General features: G+C 33.3%; 1 protein-coding gene across 1 annotated transcript; it reads right to left on the minus strand.

Annotated features, from left to right (window-relative positions):
• Window positions 1–258: 258 nt before the first annotated feature.
• On the minus strand, window positions 259–5,274 carry LOC134270407 (uncharacterized). Its single transcript, XM_062752637.1, has 5 exons — window positions 4,965–5,274; window positions 2,217–2,363; window positions 1,042–1,839; window positions 832–928; window positions 259–715 (listed from the first exon to the last, which is right to left on the minus strand). Exons 2-5 carry the CDS (start codon window positions 2,323–2,325, stop codon window positions 259–261), a joined length of 1,461 nt encoding a protein of 486 aa, XP_062608621.1. The 5' UTR covers window positions 2,326–2,363; window positions 4,965–5,274.
• Between the last annotated feature and the right edge of the window lie 8,301 nt (window positions 5,275–13,575).

The following is a 13,575-nucleotide window of genomic DNA, read 5'->3' on the forward strand; positions in this document are numbered from 1 at the left end:
TGCAGTTTTTTCTGAAGGACCGGTCTCCACAATTTGTTGAATGACACAAACAGTTATTGCTCTTCATTAATATACATGTTCCGATTAAAAGTCCAAGCTGTGAACTTTTGAGATAAGAAATAGAAGAGGCGAACCAGGCAATTTGTAGAAAAAGCAATATTTTTCAAATCTTGAATTTTTCACAATGTGAATGGCCTTGCTCATGTTTCTTTCTCTTCAAATCTGATTTGTGTCATCCCTTGCCCCTTTTCCAGAATTCTATGATTCGGATGAAGTTTTTGACAAATCTAAAGATTCATATTCTGAAATGTCTAGATTTTGCTGTACTTCATCTATAGTTGAGTATGGTCTTCTTTTAGCGCTTTGTGCATAAATTGCGGTGGATTCAAATGATGATGCAGGTTCATAGTACACGGCACTGGCGTCTGGTAAAATTTCAATGTAATTTGTTTTCTCTTGTATTTCTGACAATTCCGCGGGACAGAAGTAACGTTTGCTGACCCTGTCTTGAGGTCTGTTTATTTTTAGAGATTTTTTATGCTTTGGGAATGATTCCGGGGAGAGGTATTTGTAATCATTTTCTTTTCTGCTGGGAAGGACCCGACCTGCACGATCGTAGATATGATTGCCTTCAATTGGTCGATGTTCCATTTGAAGAATTGTGCTATATCTTTGATTGTTATGTAAATAACTAAGATGAGGCTCTTCTTGAAGTCTGAACGAAAAAAAATATTATTTCATTGAAAATAAATGATTAAATTTATGCGTCGTTCATTGCTTGGAAATATGCCAAAAACAAAACCTGTCATTTTAAAAATAGATTATAAATACCTTTTAATCTTCCGTCTCTGGACAAAAACAATGAACAGGAATATGAATAAAAGGAAAAATAAGAATCCACAAACACTGAGGAGAACTGGCAAAAAGGCTGGAAAGATGCAATTTTAAGTTCTTTTATGCAATTGATTACACATGTTACATATTCTCTGAATATTTTTTTTATCTAGGGTAATTAGCAGACGACAAGTTACATGTACTTACAATTCAAATGACTTGAAGACATTTCTTTCTTTACTTCTATTTCCGTAGTGCTTGACTGAAGGGTAGTCTTCTTGTCCATCGACGTGGATATCACTTCAGACTGTGTCTGATCAGTTGGATTTTGACGAGTCTGATCAGTTTCTCTGACGGCAGACGAAGCTAGATTTGATTTCTCTTTCATTCTTGTATTTTCAGTTTTGTCTGAAGCATTCATTGTGTTGGTGGAAAGAGTCAGAGTTTTCTCCTCCCACAAAATGGGATTAAATGTTGACTTTGTTGTGAAAATCGTCCATGGGTTTGTATTTTTCTTGGTATGATTATGTCTAGTGCTTTGAATGTGATTTGGTTGAGAGCGTTGTTCTGTCACGACTGTTGGAATAGTAGAGTATTCAGTAGATTTTGCCGAAATAACATTATTGTCTTTGATTGTTTGAGAAGTATTGCATTCAGGGTTATTTGAACCATTTATGAGTTGTGGAGGGTTTGCTGAAGTCGGCGTGGAATTCCTTATAATCACCATTTTCATTGGTTTGATGTTTGAAAACTTTTTAAAATCACTTTCTTTAACAAGTGTTCTATCTCTTGCTGTCGTTAAGTATGACAAATCTTTTGTTGAATGTGATACTGTTTGAGATCTTTTCCTTTGCAGTAGTGGAGAAGACGTTGTAATTGTTGACGTTTGCTGTGATATTATCCTTATAGAAATTGGTACGCTTTGTGCTACTGTTGTTAATCCTTTTGGTATTGTTACAGGCACCGTATTTTTTGAAGTGTAAACCATTTCTTTGTACGAGGCAACTAAATAAAAAGTTTTAAAAATATTGTAATTGTCGCTTTTCTAGCGACTTACAAAAAAATTGTCGAATGGGGGGGGGGGTTGACCTTTAAAATCAATCAATTCATTAACTGATTTTTATTTCAAAAAATGATTTAAGGAATGTATTTTGATTTCAACAGGAAACCTTTTTTTCTGATAGCCATGTTAACAATTCTCTGTGTAAAAAAGTGATATAAATTAAATTAAACGGAACACACCATTCATGGAAATAAATTCCGTGAACTCCTAATTATCGTATTTGAAATAAAAAGAGATGTCTGGAGCAGCGAGGCATGCATATCATTTCTTAAAAAAAAACTAGAAGCTATAACAACAATATTTGATGCCGGGTATATACCTGACCATTGCAGTTTAAATCCTCTAGCAGTATGGGAATCATCATCATGAATGAAACCAAAACTTTTCTCCCTTTGGCAATAAAACTGCGAGTAGACCCGTTTCCACATTGTTTGTACATAGTGAATTGAGATTCATACTCTTCTATCTGTGAAGTGCAATTGATATAAGAATTGCGAAATCCCTGTTATGAGCTCTGATAAAAGTTATTTTAGCTTGAATACAAGTTTCCGTAAGATTTTCCATGTAACCACAATCAACATTTAGATAATCAATCAAATAAACAATCATATGCTATAAAATGAAAAATGTATTTGAATAAATAAGATATATTTAGATTTATTAGATTACAAAATGTTTTCAAGCTCAAAAGTCCATTTAACAATACAAAACTGGAGCTGAGCAAACATGGACCTAAAAGAACAGACGTGGGGTGCCATGGAGAAGTGATCATCCCTTGCCAACCTTTCATATAAATCATTCTATACATTTAAAATGACAAACACGGATTTGAGGATATCCGGACATAAGCATCAAAGGCAAAGTATTATAATCAAACTGACAGTATAGCTGCGTTTAGTTAATCTTCTGTTGAGTTTAATTATAGTTAATTAGATAAATTCAAAATGAAATAGATAGTTTTTCAAGATAAAAGGTACATAAGTTTGATAAACTGATACATGGGTATTCGGACCACCAAACAGTGTCTTATAATCATGAATAAAATATAAAGATAAGGAATGATATATGTGAGTTTTAGTCCATTTTGAATATACAAATCGGGAGCAGAACAAACGCAGGCCTTTAAAAACATCAGACTTAGAATCAAGTGCGATGGAGGAGTGAACATTTCCTGCCAACAACTCAAATCCTCTGTGTGCTCCTAGTCATGATAGGGAAAACGGAACAATCTGTAGACATTTCACTGTGTAATTAATGGACTAATGATTAGTATGAAAAACGACAGCCAGTATTTGACTTATTGATAGGTTGTATTTGCTGTCAAGGTCATTGTTTTGACCATAAATTTGAATATAATGACTTCAAAGGAGACTATTGATATCCTTGTTGCAAAGGCTTGTCTCATTTTAGAAATTATGGAATGTCTTGCCATCGACATCTTAGGTCCCCTACCATAAACTAGAGAAGGAAAACAATACATTATGGTTGTTGGAGATTATTTCTCCAAATTGAAAGAGGCATTTGCATTGGAGGATCATACAGCACAGACGGTTGCTGATAAGCTTGTAACGGAAGTAATATGCCGCTTAGGCATACCATTTAGAATCCATACCGACCAAGGCCGTGAATTTGAATCGGCACTGTTTGCTGAGTTGTGTTCTCTCTTGGAGATAATAAAATCTCGTACCACGCCATATCACCCTCAATCCGACGGTATGGTAGAGAGATTCAACCGCACACTCCAGCAAATTTATCCATCTTTGTCAATGAGAACAGATCTAATTGGGATGACCACTTGCCATATTTGATGATGGCCTACCGTGCCACGGTTCACGAGAGTACAAAATGTACTCCCAATCTGGTCATGTTAGGAAGAGAAATCAATCTGCCCATAGATGTTATAGCTGGTACAACTCCTACAAATCCACCAGAGATTGGCTTACGTAGAATGGATTCGCCCGAGAAGCCATGTGGTATATGTTATATGAACTTGTTCAAACGTAAAATATGCTTTTTACTAACTTTTTGGCAAGATATGATGCACGTGATTTTATATTCCAAGAAAAAAGATGGTATTTTAGTGTTAAGGAAAATATAATTTATAATTGTGTTTCCGGATTGTTTTTGTTCCATTTAGAGTGACGTCACAATTGTTTTCCCAATTCGTACCAAAGCTTATTGACTCTAATTACACACAAGAAATTCTTTCTCTTAAAAAATTTTGCAATAGTAACATAATATTTTACATGCATTTTAAAATGAAAATAATGTAAGTTTCCAATTAAATTATCAGTCCTTTCCATTTAAATGTTTAGGAGATTTGGCGAGTTTTGGGATTTGGATACGCTTCATTCAATCATTCATCTTATGATTTTACATAGATAAAGCCTTGTTCCCTTGAATAATAAAGCAAAGAATACATTATATGTAAATTTCAACTTACATGTATGAAGAACTTCTAGCTTTAAGCTTTATTGTTTTGAATTTATATTTGTATAAAATCTTAATTTTGCATGCTTAACATTCTCCTGTGTGTTTGTGACTTATTTATTTGACATAAAGTGTATTTCACTTAAGAAATGATATTTCGATCCTCAGGATGCAATCTATTCATGAGTCAAGTTTGATGACAATGTATAGTATTCTCCTTTCAGAGATTAAGTTTCTTTAAGATAACAAATTTTGTTGCCAATTTTTTATGGTAAAAATGATTGCAATAATTGAACAATATAAAACTGATTTCTCGAGTAGCATTGGCTAGAGCACTCTATGTAAATGACTCACGTGCTCTATGTAAATGACTCGCGGTAGGAAAAAAAACGCAAACGTTTCATGTAAGTGCAGTAGAAATTATTCAATTACGTAAGTTTAAATTAATAGATTATCTAAGTAAACTAAATTAATAGATTATCTAACGAAACTTTAAACTCGAAAATTAAATCCATCTCATTAGACGAATGCTAGTTGTATCTATATCTATATTTAATACAAGACTTTTTACCATCATTTGCAAACGTGCGATTTTAATACTTCACTTTATAGTGAATGAATAAGTAAATAAATTGACCTGTAAGAAATCATCACAGTCAAATCCTATTGTTTTATGGATATCCTGGTCTTCTATAATTATGGAAATGTTGTTGGCATTGAGTGGCGCCTCTATCATCCACGTAATATTGCAATTTTTCGGGTAATTACCAGGGTATCCAGGAGACGTTATGATTCCTTTTGTTTCGTATGCATCCAGTCCTATTAGATAAAATTAAGAGGATAGAAAGTATTATTTTCTAGAGTATACATCTACCTAGTATGTTGAGTATACATGGCATAACAATATTTCCCTTTTGCTAGCCATTGAAATTACAACTTAACACAACTTTTATCTTAGAAATGAAATAATTAGACAATTTTAAAACTGTGCGACTTTTGAAATAACCAGTAAGATTGGCTACTTGTTCACAAAAAAGAAAAATAAAGTACCTAAAGCATAATAATGCTTCCTAAAACTCTGACCCAGCGATACTCTAGTCTCTGTATTGTTCACATATAGTTTGTGTCTGTCACATACAATGATTTTATCTTTCTAAATTTCATTGAAAATCAATATTTGATAAGGGCATTTTCTAAAGTTTATTTTATTTAGCGTCAACCTTAAATTCAAAAACGTATCTCTCTACCCGAAAAAAAATCAAACAAATTTAGAGGGGATAAAGCAACATTTTAAGCACAGTTTTAGAATCCCTCATCATTATCTGATAATTAAAAAAATAGATACCTTTCCCAAGGATTTGTATTATCAGTTTTGATTCGTGGTTTTTGTTTTTTTTAAAGATTGAGCCTCAAAACCAATCCTTCCACGGACGCTGAACATAAGAAAATCTTCCAATCTTGAACATGCAAAAAAATTTTAGAACATGGGACAATCCATTTAAACAATACAAATTGAGAGTAGAGCAAACGCAAGCCTTATAAAAATGAGTAGGGATTAGGTGCCATGGACAAGTAAGCATCCCCTGTCAACAAATTAAGCTCCCCGTGCACTCCTTCTCATGATCAGAACAGCGGAAATCCTTAGACAATTCAGTACGTAAGAAATGATCAAACAGTGAGGAGAACGTCAGTATGCTTTCAACATAAAAATAGACTATATTTGCCTACAAGGTCAAGAGTAAGAAAAGAACTTGGAAAGCTGACTTGAAATGAGACTGTTGATATCCTTGTTCATCAGCTTGTTTTTCAATAGCTGAACGGGTTTTAAAAACGGATCATAAGAGTATTTGTTTGTGTATCGAATCAAAGGGGATATATAAATTAAATATGCACGTGATATAAGGACATGTATATGAAATATATGGAGATAACAAACAGTATTCAAGATCAAAAGTCCATAAAAGAATACAAAATAGGATCAGAGCAAACACGGACCTCAGATATATCATAGGTGGGGTCAGGTGCCACAGATGAGTGAGCATCCCCTGCCGACACCCGTATAATACTACATCAGTAAGGGGAGTTGAGGACGGATAAATTAAAGTCATCACGTTTGTCATTAAGTGTTGCTGTAAGGTAACACTTAACACCGTTTTCTAGTTAAATATCAATATGTGCAACTTTTCTTTTTGACTCTGTTGTATCTGTTAAGCGCTTGGGATATATCGAGTCGACGTTGGAATGGAAGTAACAATTTTTAATTATGTTGATACTCTGTCGTCGATATGTCTAAATGTTTTCTTCTATTTGTGTATAAGCTTTTGAAAAGATTATGTTTTTTGAAACGTGAACATATATTTTGAAACTTAAGATAAATGTGAATAATTTTTATGGCATTTGATCTTTCAAGAAAAAAAACATTTCAAACTGAGAAAAATATAGTTTAAAGAGCAAATGAATGTGTTTTTTTTTAAGTTATTTTTCAAGTTTTTGGTACCCCCACAATTAATTGCATCCCTGCTTTGATTAATTTTAATTTATCATTCTTATATCTAGATTTCAGTTAAAGATAAAATGTGCTAATAATGCACATATCATCCGATGTATTCACACTCTTGTGCGAAATGTACAAGTATATGTTTAATTTTATATATGCTTCTTCGTATTTTATTTTAAATAAATGTCTGAGAAACAAGAACAAATTCAATACATTGCTTTTGTTCACACTACTTATATTGAATATAGAATAAGATATTTAAATACAGATTAATTTTTAAAGATAAACATAAATGGTGCAAAATTTTTTTTTATGAATTTTTGTTACCTTTTATGAAAAATACAAAAACAAGCAGCTTAGAAATTTCCATTTCAGCTCTGCCAAGCAAGGAACTTAATTGTGAACAAACTCTATTTAAATTTTTAATTTATGTGGATTTTATATCAATAACTTCCCGTCATCGCAGTGGACGAGGAAGGTACCATTTCAGAAAAAATAATCTTAAAATATTGCTTAATTTTAAAAACTAAAAAATTCCAACAAAAAAAGATTGTTTCTATTTTTCCATAATAATTGTTTTTTCCTAAAATTATTGCAGGTTATGAAATGATTTTTCAAAAATTGGATAAATTTCCTCAACTAAACAATGAACGACTCCAATTCTTTAATGTTTTTTTTTTTAAATGTGAATGTAATAACTTGTTTGTACGATGGTTTTTCGTGGACGGCATTTTACATGTATATGCAAATTTGGTTGTAGTTTATAAAAGTTAATTTGAAAGAGTGTTTTTTTTTGTTTAAAAAATATCGTGCATTTTCGATGTTATCCAGAAATAAAGACTGCTAAAATCAAACTAGGGAGCAGATCAAAAGAGATATATAGCACTGCACCAGTATTTCGCCTACTGTCGAAAGTTTCTCTCATCATTTAATCATTTACAGATTCATTCAGAGCAGCGGATATGAAGAACTTGTTCTGTATACTACATACTTCAAAAACGTGCAATAAGTAATAACTTAAAGATTTCCTCTTACCTTTCGGGCTTAAAGTTCACTAGAATGACTTAAATTACATACGAAATAATTCTCTCACTTTATTTCACAACCAGCATCTTTGCATTTACGTATACTGTGTATCAGTATAATCAAATCAAACATCTTTCTTAATTTTTATAATAGCGAGCGTCGCGAAGCGACCTCAATAGACTAACGTGTAAGAACAGAGGAAATTCGGAATCAAATTTGTACATACGTCAGGCAAATTTTTATATAACATTTTTGAATAAGTTTTCTTATTATATCACAAATGTAATAAGTTTCGCTATAAACCCTGAAAAATGCCGAGTCACACCGGAAACAGCTATGTCACGCCGGAAACAGATATGTCATCCCCGACTGAAGCAGTTATGTCAACGTTTTTGATCACCATCACGTGTTTTTACGTTACGCATTTTAATTCAGGTTCGAGATTTTATGACGTCGGTTGCTAACCAAAAATAAACAACACAGCGTATTTCTTAACGTCAAGGTGGCATTTTTGGATTATTTATGTACATTTTAACGATTTTGAATGATTTTAAATTTTCTTTTAATTTTAAAAATGTCATATAACATATACCACATGGCTTCTCGGGCGACTATACAAGAATATTTGCCCCTCGGTGACAGGAAAGCCCTGGAGTGTTATGTCACCCTCTGCCGTCGGCATCGGGTGACATAACACTTCAGGACTTTCCTGTCAACTCGGGGCAAATATTCTGGCATGACACCCTCGAAGCCATGTGATATATATATATAATGTGAAACATTCCCAGAGTTCCTTTACTACCCAATGTCCTTTGCGCGAATAAATAAATAAATAAATAATAACTTAAAGCATAAAAGGTTTTCAGTTTGTAGAAATCTTTCAAAGAAACCAAAAATGACTCTGCGATGTTTTTCGACCAAAATTGCACTAGGTCTATAGTTTCAACCAGACGCTCGGCTGTCTCCGTAAGCTCCTATGAGCTCCCTGACGTCGTGTGACGTCACAGCTAGTCGAGATGTCTCGTGCGGCTTGATGCTTGAAGTGGCTGATCTATTTTTTAAGTGTTTTTGATGGTTAAGTGCGCTCGCCCCAACGGTCACACCGTAAAACATATTATGTGTATCTTTTCATTTACAGAATAAATGAATTATGTATTAAAAGTTTTCTACTTACTTTTTTTGAGGATGCTTGCTTTCATGAAAGGTCTTCTTGTATGTCGTCGATGAATATATATATCCTTCCTGTCATATATATGTCTTCTTTCCCAAATAGTCGTGAAAAATCCCATGTTATATTAAGTCTAGGTGAAGTTTATTTTAAATGTATATGGCAAGGAGACTGGTTGGAACAATAAAAGGTATATACATATACTTAACATTTAACAATGTATAATGACTTCACAATATACATCAATAAAAGGACAACGCCATGAATTAAATCTGTTAAAGATCAAGTTAAACCCAAATGATTTTGGTATAAATATATATTATTATAACAGTAACTTGATCCGAAGATCATCATGACTAAAAATTCCACTGATAAGAACGAAAAACCACCTACTGTACACCCATGATTCTTGTGTTAAATTCCAATTTCAAATTAACTAGGTCAATGACCTATTTTTCATGCTAGTGGCCTCTGCGTATTTCTTGGGAAATACCTCAATTTTTCAAATTATGACCAATTTTTTCTTCACTCAAAATATTACATGCAAAAAACTCTTTTTAAGAATAATGAAATATGAAAGCAATGGAACAGCGTTGCTTCATATAAAGAAATGATCAGAGTTTGGGCCATAATTGTGGTAATTATTGCAGTCCGAATTTCCTCTGTCATATTCAATCCCCCCCCCCCCCCCATTATTATCGCCTGTAACAAAAATCTGAATGATAATAACTCAAATTCATTTATAGCCTCAGATTACTTTTGTTGCTGTTATTCTCATAGTATTAATATTAAAGGGGTCAATGATCAAATTATTGAGATATGTTGACAGTATGGAATGGTTTTTAGCTCACCTGAGCCGAAGGCTCAAGTGAGCTTTTCTGATCACATTTTGTCCGTCGTCCGTCTGTCTGTCTAGCCGTCCGTCCGTCCGTCTGTCCGTCTGTCTGTCCGTCTGTAAACTTTTCACATTTTGGACTTCTTCTCAAGAACCACTGGGCCAATTTTGACCAAACTTGGTACAAAGCATCCTTGGGTGAAGGGGAATTAAAATTGTTAAAATGAAGGGACATACCCCCTCGCAAGGGGAGATAATCAAGAAAAGACAAAAATAGGGTGGGGTCATTAAAAAATCTTCTTCTCAAGAACCACTGGGCCAGTAAAGCTGAAACGTATGTGGAAGCATCCTGGGGTAGTGTAGATTCTAAATTGTTCAAATCATGACCCCCGGGGGAAGGGCGGGGCCACAATGGGGAATCAAAGTTTTATATAGAAATATATAGGAAAAATCTTTGAAAATCTTCTTCTCAAGAACCACTGGGCCAGAAAAGCTGAAACTTATGTGGAAGCATCCTGGTATAGTGTAGATTCTAAATTGTTCACATCATGACCCCCGGGGGAAGGGCGGGGCCACAATGGGGAATCAAAGTTTTACATAGAAATATATAGGAAAAATCTTTGGAAATCTTCTTCTCCAAAACCACTGGGCCAGTAAAGCTGAAACTTATATGGAAGCATCCTGGTATAATGTAGATTCTAAATTGTTCAAATAATGACTCCCGGGGGAAGGGCCGGGCCACAATGGGGAATCAAAGTTTTATATAGAAATATATAGGAAAAATCTTTGAAAATCTTATTCTCAAGAACCACTGGGCCAGAAAAAGTGAAGCTTATGTGGAAGCATTCTGGGGTAGTGTAAATTCTAAATTGTAGTAATCATGACCCCCGGGGGAAGGGCGGGGCCATTATAGGGAATCAAAGTTTTACATAGAAATATATAGGAGAAATCTTTGAAAATCTTCTTCTCAGGAACCACTGGGCCAGAAAAGCTGAAACTTGTGTGGAAGCATCCTGGAGTAGTGTAGATTCTAAATTGTTAAAATCATTAGGGTATCAAAGTTTTACATAGAAATATATAGAAAAAATCTTTGAAAATCATTTTCTCAAGAACCACTGGGCCAGAAAAGCTGAAACTTATGTGGAAGCATCCTGGTATAGTGTAGATTCTAAATTGTTCAAATCATGACACCAGGGGGAAGGGCGGGGCCACAATGGGGAATCAAAGTTTTATATTGAAATATATAGGAAAAATCTTTGAAAAATCTTCTTCTCAAGAACCACTGGGCCAGAGCAAGTGAAGCTTATGTTGAAGCATTCCGGGGTAGTGTGAATTCTAAATTTTATTTATCTTGACCCCCGGGGGAAGGGCGGGGTCATTATAGGGTATCAAAGTTTTACATAGAAATATATAGAAAAAATCTTTGAAAATCTTCTTCTCAGGAACCACTGGGCCAAAAAAGCTGAAACATATGTGCCCATGGAAGGATCATGGGGTAGTGTAGATTTCAAAATGTCTAAATTATGATCAGTGGGGTAGGGTGGGGATGCATTATGTATAACAAGGGGGAAATCTGGTAAAGAACAGAATGGTCAAATCCTTAGGTGAGCGATGTGGCCCATGGGCCTCTTGTTGTACATATATTGAATTTCTTTATTACACAGCATTCAATTATTTGAAATAATTTATGACCTTTAATGCATGTAATATTTGCAAAATGATGTCTAAAAATTCATGTAACCTCTACTTTGTGATTAATATTGCAAAAAATAAAACATGTAAAAAGTTGTGACAAAAATGAAAAATTCGAAATTCCAATTTTTAATTAAAATCCTATTACATTACCATACATTGACTTTCGTTCCTATAAATTTTCTTCAAATAATAAAATATTAAATTTTTGAATTGATATTAGACTAAAACTTGCTAATGTTTTTTTTATTTACAACAATTTTTGATTCAACATATACGTTATAAAATTTTTTCTGTTTTCTGAACCTGAGTAAACGTCATCCTTAACGAGACTCGAAGCGGCTCTTCGGATCAAGTTACTGTTATGATTATAAATATTGTATATTATATACCCCCTTATAACTGGCTAAATATATTAAAATAATCCGTTAGAAATCAATGGTATAATATTTATCCAATGAACAAAACATTAAAGCAAAGGACTTTTTTAACGCGCAAGAAAAATAATGTCATGTTTCTGCGTACTATGTCATCAGTTTTAGAGAGTGGTGAACCACAGTGTGGTGATCCGGAAAGTCGGATCACGACGTCACGTGATTGTCTAAAATCAACAGTAAAATTGAGTGATACGCATTAGGTATAATACATAATAAATCACTTTAGCAATTAAAACAATATATATCCTAAACAATATCTACAGTCATATCCTCTTAAAAATTGTGTAAATAAAAAAAAATAAAGCATTCAAATTTAGAATGATTACAGTTTCATATCCCCAAATTATACTTTAATATTTTTCTTTGTTGGAAAGATATTAATATAATCTAAATCAACTGATGAGCCCGCATGGGGCGAAAGCGCTTTAGATAAAAGTTTGAGTTTATCAATTGAATTTGGATTTTATATATATATATACTGTAAAACGATAAAATTTGGCGCATACGTATTTTAGCGCAAACGCAAGTGGGAATGCATTGGCGCAAATAAATTTTAGCGCTTGCACTTGTCAGTAAAATATATAAATGTGATATTTTGTTTTTTTTTATCCACACCCGTATTTGACTTTCTGGTTAGTCAAGCACGGAAACATATTGTATATCAGTTAACGTTCGTTAACTTTACCGCGGTACGTGTTGCTATCACATGGACGTGGTACAATGTTAAAATTTATTTCATTTCTATTTTCATTTAAAAGAAATGAAGTATTTACTCATTTGAATTAAGACATTGCATGCATCGACAATTTATTACTTAGATAAAACGGTAATCCTAATCAGGTATTGTCTGCAAGGTCAATCGCCATGCTTGATTGCATTGTTTACCTCGAGGCGATAGATGACTGACACGCCGAGAAGCCAAACTTTGAAGGTGCTAATGATAATAATCGGGTAACAACTACCGAAATAACAATGAGTTTAATTAAATTATAATTTGGTAGAACTTTCTGTCTTCCGAACATGTGCAGTGCTTAGTGTGTATATATAAAATCCAATGACCCTTCGACAATACGTAATCGCGCTTTCCAGTTTACATGTACTTATATAAAAGCTTTGAACACACACACAAAAAAATGATATTTAGAAATCCTTTAGCGCACAATAAATTTTAGCGCTCAGGGGCTCTTGCGCCAAAGGCGCTAAAATTAGTAGTGCGCCAAATATTCTCGTTTTACAGTATATATATATATATATATATATATATATATATATATATATATATATATATATATATATATATATATATATATATAAATGAACATTGATAGAGTTGTATAATATCATGTGGTAACAGTAAATGATACATTTTAGTAGTATGTTCCGGAAAGCCCGTAGATAAATTCCGAAAATGCTGTAGGAAGAAGGAAATACATGTACATTTGTATATCAAAAGCAAATTCTGGATGTGTTTGTGAATGGCACAGCTTTCGTTATAATGATAGAGACTGTAGCAGACAAGGGCGATCTGTGAGGAAATGAATTTATTTATAATTATGTTCAATAACTTGAAAAAGTTAATAAAGTCCTAGATAT

Source organism: Saccostrea cucullata, unplaced genomic scaffold (genome assembly GCF_032062105.1).
Source record: "Saccostrea cucullata isolate Sc308-1 unplaced genomic scaffold, CSIRO_AGI_Scuc_v1 ctg15188, whole genome shotgun sequence".
In the NCBI taxonomy this organism is placed as follows: Eukaryota; Metazoa; Mollusca; class Bivalvia; order Ostreida; family Ostreidae; genus Saccostrea; species Saccostrea cuccullata.